This window comes from Physeter macrocephalus, chromosome 8, assembly GCF_002837175.3.
Source record: "Physeter macrocephalus isolate SW-GA chromosome 8, ASM283717v5, whole genome shotgun sequence".
In the NCBI taxonomy this organism is placed as follows: domain Eukaryota; kingdom Metazoa; phylum Chordata; class Mammalia; order Artiodactyla; family Physeteridae; genus Physeter; species Physeter macrocephalus.
Genome location: NC_041221.1, coordinates 129275866 through 129285406, shown reverse-complemented (window position 1 = coordinate 129285406; position 9541 = coordinate 129275866). Strand labels below are relative to the sequence as shown.

The following is a 9541-nucleotide window of genomic DNA, read 5'->3' as shown; positions in this document are numbered from 1 at the left end:
CTCCATACTGTTCTCCATAGTGGCTGTATCAATTTACATTATTCCCACCAGCAGTGCAAGAGGGTTCCCTTTTCTCCACACCCTCTCCAGCATTTATTGTTTCTAGAGTTTTTGATGATGGCCAATCTGACCGGTGTGAGATGATATCTCATTGTCGTTTTGATTTGCATTTCTCTAATGATTAATGATGTTGAGCATTCTTTCATGTGTTTGTTGGCGATCTGTATATCTTCTTTGGAGAAATGTCTATTTAGTTCTTCTGCCCATTTTTGGATTGGGTTGTTTGTTTTTTTGTTATTGAGCTGCAAGAGTTGCTTATAAATTTTGGATATTAGTCCTTTGTCAGTTGCTTCGTTTGCAAATATTTTCTCCCATTCTGAGGGTTGTCTTTTGGTCTTGTTTATGGTATCCTTTGCTGTGCAAAAGCTTTTAAGTTTCATTAGGTCCCATTTGTTTTTTTTTGTTTTTATTTGCATTTCTCTAGGAGATGGGTCCAACAGGATCCTGCTGTGATTTATGCCATAGAGTGTTCTGCCTATGTTTTCCTCTAAGAGTTTGATAGTGTCTGGCCTTACATTTAGGTCTTTAACCCATTTTGAGTTTATTCTTGTGTGTGGTGTTAGGGATTGTTCTAATTTCATACTTTTACATGTAGCTGTCCAGTTTTCCCAGCACCACTTATTGAAGAGGCTGTCTTTTCTCCACTGTATATCCTTCCCTCCTTTATCAAAGATAAGGTGACCATATGTGTGTGGGTTTATCTCTGGGCTTTCTATCCTGTTCCATTGATCTGTATTTCTGTTTTTGTGCCAGTACCATACTGTCTTGATTACTGTAGCTTTGTAGTATAGTCTTAAGTCAGTGAGCCTGATTCCTCCACCTCCATTTTTCTTTCTCAAGATTGCTTTGGCTATTCGGGGTCTTTTGTGTTTCCACACAAATTGTGAAATTTTTTGTTCTAGTTCTGTGAAACATGCCAGCGGTAGTTTGATAGGGATTGCATTGAATCTGCAGATTGCTTTAGGTAGTAGAGTCATTTTCACAATGTTGATTTTTCCAATGCAAGAACATGGTATATCTCTCCATCTATTTGTATCATCTTTAATTTCTAACATTGATTTTTTAAAATTTATTTTGAATCTCTATACAGCTTTAAGAAATTTGTCTGAATATAAGCCTTAGTATTTTTTTTCCTTTGGACCTCAGCTGCACAGAATTAATATTTGGTTCACAATATACTGTCCTTGATGGTCCTTCGATGGCCTACTTTTGTTTAGTTAGTGAGTTATTTTGTAGTGAACTTGTCACCCAAAACAAAAGCTAGGACCATGGTAGTGACCTTGGTTTCCCTCTTGCCTCTTCTATCCCTTTACCTCTTCAAACTCAAGGTAACCACCATCCTGAATGCCATGTTCTTTATTTACTTGCTTTTTATTTTTATACAGTTTAATTGAATCTACATATATTCCTTGAAAGTATATATTTTAAAATATATAAAAGGGGCATCATGCAGTATATAATGTTTTGAGACTTAACTTTTTTCACTTACTATATTAAGATTTTAGTTCCATGAATATTTTTCAGTATTTTAAATGTTATTAAATTTTAAAAGTAGATCATCTCTGACTCTTTTAAAAGGAAATGATTGAAAACTATGTCCATTGGAATGAAGACATAGGGGAATGGCAACTAGTGAGTATTAACCTTCATCCTTTCATGAAATACGGAATACTTCCTGTAGACTGCAGTTGTACTGGCTACAATGCGGAGAAAGGTGGTCCAGAGGATGAATCAAATGAGAAGCCACTGGGGTGGATAAGATGTTTTAATAATTATGTTATAACACACAGAATATTCTGTGTGTTATACATAGTAGAGATGGTGTAGGTTGGTGTATTGGACTGAATGACCTCTGGGGTCCCTTTCTATTCCAGCATTCAAATCATGTTTTATGAGTGTACCATCAGTATATGTCATAGTAATTTGCCTCATTCATAGTATTAATTGCTAATTAAGATAATTCTCCTCCCCTTCTTTTTTCCTTTTTTGAGAAATGTGTTGCCTACACAGGAAATAACATGAGAAAGCAGACTCCAGTTCCTGATAAAAAGGAGAAAGACGTAAGAGTGCTTTTTTAAAAAAAAACAAAAACAAAAAAAAAACTACAGATGGTTCTTTATAGGAATGTGGGTCACTAAATTGTGTTATCATCATGATATCTATTAATCAGCTCAGCTGAAAAATAGGCTACTATTTTGAGAATAGAGGCTCTAGGATGGGGTGATTATTAGGACAGTTCTGTTCACCTTCAGTCGTGATGGCAGGCTTATCATTTCTACGACAAGAGTGGCATGTAGTTCTCTTTGGAGTCTCTTTTCACCATCTCTCTGGGCCTTGGGGATTTGGTTAGAGACTAGATTAAGTCTGTCCTTTTCAAAGCTGGTCCTAGTCTTAGGTCAACAAGAGGAAGTAGCAGCTTTAGGGAAAAACAGCAACAGTTTTTCTTTACTACTAAGGAATTTATAGTGTGTCAGGGCTTCTTCACCAACACTTGGTGAATACATTTGAGATAAATGGCATTAGAAAAAGATATATTTAGATATTTATTTGCTTTTGTCTTTGGCTTTTTTCATAAGAGTTTATTTAGTATTTTAAATCTTCCCCAAAATCTGGTTTAAATTCTTCTGTAAGAATGTCTTGTGTTTATTTCCTTTACATATAGCCCTTTGAAGTGGACCTTTCCCATGTGTATCTTGCCTATACTGAGGAGAGCCTACGGCAGTCCTTGATGAAATTAGAGAGGCCACGGACTTCAAAGGGGAAAGCAAGGCCAAAGACAGGGAGAAGGTAAGAACTGTCTTTGAGTCCCATGAGCCAAAGGCAGTGAGATTTTCAAATTAAGTACATTTAAAGGAAATTTAATTAACATGATAAGTATTTTGTCTGATATATTTAACTAAATATTGAAGTCCTATGTAGTTACGATTTGAGTAAATAAAATCTGGCTAAAGAATTAAGGTCTTCCAACTTCTTTAGCCCTCCTGAGTAGTAGAATTTATTGTTAATTTACTTTGTTCTTTCCAAATGTATAATAAGTCATTACTATTTTAATTCCTTAATCCTTACACTAATTATTCTAGTGAGATGCTAATTAATTTGCCTCGTTAGACTCCAGTCATTTTTCTGTCATGAATACTGCCCCAAGAACCTTGATTTCCTCAGTCACCAGTTAAATAAAACTTCTCTGTCTTTCCCTCTCCTTTGACTATTGAGTAGTCTATATGTATTGTAACATAGCCCAGAGAAATGAGGATGTGAAAGCCCTGGGCTGGAGCTTATTTCTTCTCTCCCTTCCCTACATTAAGTACTGTTAAGCTTATTTAAACTGACTAACAGACTTTGGGGCTCCTGAAATGATAGGAAATAATAAGCTTATATTTTTCCCTACTTTGAGTACCTAGACTTTTGAGTTACATGTAAGGTAAAGTCTAAGTTTTAATATTTTTGTGTTATATAATCTCATAGACATAACCTAAGTTTTATAGATTTGGGGAGGAGGAATCAGTAGCATATTAAAAGTGTACAAATTTTTACATTCTTCAGCATTTAGATGTCAGACAAAAAGCATTTCATATGCCAACAGAAGTCATGCATGTAATATTAATGAATGAAGCAAATCAATTCAAAGAAACACCAATTCCTCTATGTCTTTGACTTTTCCACTTTTAATGGAGGTATTTTCCTCTTAACTCTGCAGTTAGTAAGAAAAGTAACAGTGCAAGTATGATGATAAATGGTAAGACAGTTGCCTTCAGTGTGGGAGGAAAATAGGCAGTGGTGTGGGCTGGGGCAAAACGGAGCGTGTTCTGTCTGGAGTGAGTGGCCTGTTACCCTGCTTCTAGTTAGTTTGGGGAAAGAGGGCCCATGGTTTGTGGATCTTCTTGTTTCAAAGGAGAAGCCAGAAATCAGGATTATTTACATGAGATCTCCGTCTTTAGTCACTTTTTAAAAGCTATGTGGACCTAAAACAAACAAGCAAATAATTTGATAAGGTATTTGGATACAGTTTTCAGAATGCTTATTTTAAAATATATACTTTTTTGGTTTAATCTAAAAAAAAAAAAATGTGAGCTAACATTTGACAAGCCAAACCCAGCATCTCTGTGTACCAGAATTAGCCTGCTGTATTATGAAAACAGTAAATAGCCATAATTATAGACAAATATACACGATAAATGGTTTATTGATACTACATTACATTGCTTGACAATGTTCAGTGTGATATTCCTCATTAGAAGCACATATTTCAGTGTGCTAATAAGCAAAACTGCAATAAACGTGATAGATTAATGGAACATTTCCATCATTTCCTACACAGTCATCTGTGAGTTGTTGCTTCAGATGATTTGTGACTCTGATTTTCACTGAATAAGCCGGCATCTTTAGCATACCCCAGAAGAGATCATCGGGGGGGTTCAAATCTGGCAAGCATGCTTGGCCTGTCCACATTGTCTAGTCCAGTTTATCGTTCACTCACTCCTTCATCACTGTGGGTGGTGGAGTAGAGGGCCATGCTCTTGTGCCCCCTCTAGGTGACCTTTCCCTAGCCTAAAAAGGCAGACATTAATTGATCTCATGGTCAAGCATGTCAAACCTTGGCCTGTTTCTAGACTCTATGGCTGCCTGGTATTATCTACTACATGATGTAAAGTGTTTGCATTTCAGTCTTTTAGGAAAGCATTCATGTTTTCTTTTTCTCTTCTCCAAACAGAAAGCGTTCTGCAAAGCCTGAAACTGTAATTGACTCTTTACTTCAGTAAATGTTACAGACTTAAAGTCAGAATAAAAATTAGTGATATCCTCATGCCTGGACAAAACCTTTAATTAAAACACTGAAGACTTTTGTGTTATTTCAGATAATGGAAGCTGTAGATCATGTAGTAAGACTGGAACTAATAATTTGCCTAATAACTTTTACTCTATATATATGAAGTTAATATAACATTAAAATTGTATAACTGGTAATTGTTCAAATTGTCATATTAGTTTTCAACTTATACTGTGCAGGGAAGTTGAGAGAGCAGCTTATACTATAGAGAGTTGCATTTTAAATGTATACATAAATCTGCTAGTGATTTACTCAACTACTGTATATTTAGATAACCAGATATTCAAAATAGAAAAAAAAATGTAAGTCCTGTTCTGCACATAGAAAGTTGCAGGTCTAATTGTCCTATGTTTTCCTGTTATATATGAATGTATGGGCTGCAAATCTAAGAAATGATTCTATCCTAACACCCACCTGGCCTTTTAAAATATGTTCTAATTTTTATATTAACATTCATTGCATTTAAAATATGAGATGGGTGATCTTATTGATCTATAGAAAATTTTATAATTCGATAGTCAATCTTTAGAAGTATACATGTTTAAAAAACAAAAGTTGAAGATATGTTTCATCTGGACCTCTCTTGATTTTTTTTTGCCACTTTGACTTCAAGTCAAATTTTTTGTTTGTTTGTTTTGGTTTCATGTTTCTTGAAACATTGAATCTGTACCTGAATATAAAGAAGTCACAGCTGCAGAAAATTAAGCCGAATACTGGTCACTAATATTTGCCTCTATGGGTATTATTTTTTTTTAATTCACTTTGAAACATGATTAACTGATGCTTTCCTGTGTCTGAGTTCTAAATTTTGATGAAAATTGCTCTGTTTCTCCCAACTGAGAAAGGTCTCTGTTTTCTAGAAAATACAAAGCTAGAAAAATATCTTTTAATTCTTTGCCTTTAAAACACTTTGTTTTGTCTTTCTTTTTATTTTATAAAGAAAATATTCTTCCCTGAATTTCTTCCATTGACAAATCCAGTTAGACCATCTCTAAAATAAAAATTATTTTTATTTTATAGTAAAAAAAAAAAGTCATAGATGTTTGTTCTTTTGTTGACTGCTTACAAAATTTTTGTTTTTTTAAAGTTATACTACTCCAAAACCACTATATATATATATATATATAATGAGTTTTAAAATTATGTAATCAGCCCTGAAACACATTGGCTACAAATTTTAAGACTTCATAAATGAGTATTTATTAAGGTAACATTATTTTAGTAAGTTTGGTTAAATATTGGTTTATAATTACAAAGATGTATATAGGATGGGAGTGAGCGAATGTAGCGTTATTTGTGAGGTGGTGGTAAAGATGTGTCCATAAATTTAAAGTACATTCCAAAGGTGATGTACTAAATATCCTGTGTATTGTGAATATTTTCTAGGTAATAAGAATTGCAGTTAACTGGCAGCATTTTCTTTGTAACGTGTAAGATAGTTAGACATTTATAACTTTGTGGGGCATTGTTTAGGTACCGTGAAGACTTGAGGTGAATTTATGTCTTGTAAAAGCTTTGTGTAAGCAGAATATCTTGGCAATTATAGATGCATATTTAACTCTGTTAATAATAACTTTAGAGAAATCTTAATTTTACCAGTAGGAAAAAAAATATGACTACTTTTTCTTTTTAAAAATGCACGTGTCTACCCTTTAACCATCCAGTTAATAGAAAAGGAATAACTTTAGAATTAAGCTTTAAAACATTATAGAAAGTTTAAGCCAGTATGTTAGGTTTTTCTTCTTTTCCACGCCACAGCAGTAACAAAATGAAATCTATAAAAAGTCAAAACGTTGAGAAATTTTAAAAACAGGCTACTTTAGCAGTTTCTTTTAAAGCATTTACATTAGAACTGATTATACCAGATGGGCATTAAATATTCATCTTATATAATACCAAGATTAGATATTGGAGCCAGGCCTGAGTATCCATGTGAAAACATGGGAACCTGACTTTAGAGCTCTTTACTTATAGCTCTAATCATAGTAGTTCTATGGTTTCTTCACAGTTACTTTGTGTCGTTGTCCACAAATGAAATATTTTGTAACTTTGGTGTTAATTTCATGAAAGGCTATAGATGAACAAACTTGCTCATTATTTGATATAAGAAGCAGATTTAAAATGAGTGTCACATATAAGTAGGTTATTGAATGGCTATTTTTTTCTTTAATTTAAAAAAGTAATATTTATTAAAAGGAGCCTTGGTAGAATGTTGTTTGTGGTATGTTCTTTAGTAAGCCTTGCAATTACATGTAGTAATAAGGATATTAAAATATAATAGTATTCCCCATTTTTGTCTAGATTCTTGGGAAGTATAAGAGTAATGAAGGTGGGGGGGTCTACATCTATGTGTTCGTCCCACAAGTAGAATAATCCATTTGACATGCTATGGCATCTACTTTCTGGGAAAAGGGGACTTTTTTTTGCTGCAAGAAATTTAAGGTTACTTTGGGGGAGAGGGTGGTGCTACTTCAACTGTAACATGTTTTTAAAATTATGATTATAGGTTTAGGTTGTTTTGTTTCTTTCTAGTCTTTTAAAAATATTTTTTCCCTTAACTCTTATCTTAAGGAAAGTCCCTCCCTTTCCTACAGGGCTGTGAATTAAACAACGGGTAGAGTTTACATTTAAGTATGCCAGTGTCTGCCCAGTTTCTTAATGTATGCATTTGTTTTCCTTTTTAGTTATTCTTTGATCTAAAATGCTAGAAGAAAACATAGATCTTCCTAGTGCCTTTGAACTTATACTGTAGTCTAATTTAAATCATTAATAACTTCAATAACATTACCACAATACTGTATACTGGCCAAAATTACAAATCATATAATAAGTTTGTCGTATTAATTTCAAAAGCCAACTTTCATTGTATTTTATGTATATATTGTATTTGTTCAAGTTGTATATATTGATATTGTATGTATACATACAGCATGGTTAAATAAGAAATAAAAATCTTTACCTAATGCCTGTAATAGTGGTCTGCTTCTTTACTGAGCTATTTTTGTGTTTATGTCCATCCTGATCTTAATAGGCAGGTTCTTTGTGCTTGGCTCTCAGTTTCATGAGGTTAAGAGAGACCTGTGTAATTTCACACCAGAAACTCTTAATGTTGTGGGTCTTTAAACAAAAATCATCATGATACAGAAACCTGGGAGAGATGTTTTTTAAAATGCCCCTTCTCATTGATAAAATTTATTTTCACCAAAAATATTTTAATCCAAGTTTTGTTATCCTTGTCATTAGGTGTTTGAGAACAGAAACTTAAAAAAGTCTGTATGGAAAATGTATCTCACTAAAAAGTAAAAGGAGATGTTTCTTATTGGTAACGATATCATGATCTCTTTCAAAAACTTTTAATGAGCTTAAAATATCTCCAAAACAATAACATTGCTTGTATTATTGTTAATCATGTGTTCTTTGGACAAACATTTATTGATTACCAGGCACTGTGCTAGGCAGCCTCAAGAAGTTCACAGAGGACATTGAGAAGTTTTGGTTTGTCAGCAAGTTTCAAAGGATTTCAATGTGCTTTTTGTGTAGAAAGGAGACTCCTCTGGCCATTTCAGGTCTTGCTCTCTTCCTCTTCCCAACTGCTAGCTGGTATAAAACTCCTACACATTTGTAGAATATGGAAATAAAATTAGAGGCCTGCCATAGTGTAAGCAAGATAAGCAATAGTGCACCCTCCCACCCGCTGCCCCTCCTCCCCAGTTGAGTTCTGGAGCTGTGATACTATGACCAAGCGACACCACTAAGGTGCACCCTCAGGGAACCTATTACTGCCTGTGTTGTCAGGATGCTGCTGAGGTCGTTGTCCATCCTACCTTCTTATGAAGACCCTCAAGAATCTCTTTTTAAAACCAAGTACAAAAAAACACAAAATAAAACCCCCAAGTACCAGCCTAAGGTACCACGGTTAGTATGTGCCTGCAGGAACTGTTCACATGATTCTGAAGCTGCAGCCTAAACTTAAAGCAAGCTTGGAGGAGCCTTCTAAGCACATGTTATAACATTATCTGAATGTCTCATTCTTAAGCTTTTTCATTTGCAAAGCAAATCAAGTATTCAGTCCTCCTTCGGAAGTTGAACAAATGTGTGGGAAAATGATTATGAAGAGGCTACTTCAAAAAGAACCTGTTTCCTCTCAGCATTTATCTTGGGCTTCCTGTGACCCAGTCTTCAAGTTACTTTTATCAACGTTATCAGAACATCACTTTGTCTTACCCAAACACGTTTATGGCTCTGACTAAAGAATATGACAGATCAGACATTCCTCTACACCTGCTCCCCTCCCCTACCCCTTTTGAGAGGGCTGGGGAAATTTTAGTTTTTAATCAAAGACTTTATTTCTCCAGTTTTACAAAGGAATTTAACTGGGACTTTACAACTGAATAAAATATTTCTCAGAGTTGATACCAATCTTCACAAGAGGATATTGCCTAACCCAACCTACCAGAGTCATTACAGAAATATTGTTTGCCTTGATTTCTACTCCATCATGAGTTATGCCACTCAGTCACCAGGTGTCTTCTGTATTTACTGTGGACCCATGCTGTGCTGAGTAGAAGGTCCTTGCAAAGCTCATGACCATGTAAGTGGAGAATGACAGTGCAGCATGTTGAGGGCTGTAGTGAAGGAGAGTGAATGGTGAGC

General features: G+C 34.5%; 1 protein-coding gene across 3 annotated transcripts in view; it reads left to right on the top strand.

Annotated features, from left to right (window-relative positions):
• Positions 1-5179, top strand: part of KIF3A (kinesin family member 3A) — an 81902-nt gene extending 76723 nt beyond the window's left edge. For all 3 annotated transcript variants that reach the window (XM_007106265.3, XM_007106264.3, XM_055086753.1), the window contains 4 exons: positions 1639-1692; positions 2052-2120; positions 2723-2847; positions 4772-5179. In XM_007106265.3, the coding sequence (XP_007106327.1) occupies positions 1639-1692; positions 2052-2120; positions 2723-2847; positions 4772-4820 (297 nt within the window). In that variant the 3' untranslated portion in view covers positions 4821-5179. The remainder of the gene's footprint in view (positions 1-1638; positions 1693-2051; positions 2121-2722; positions 2848-4771) is intronic.
• Positions 5180-9541: the final 4362 nt, after the last annotated feature.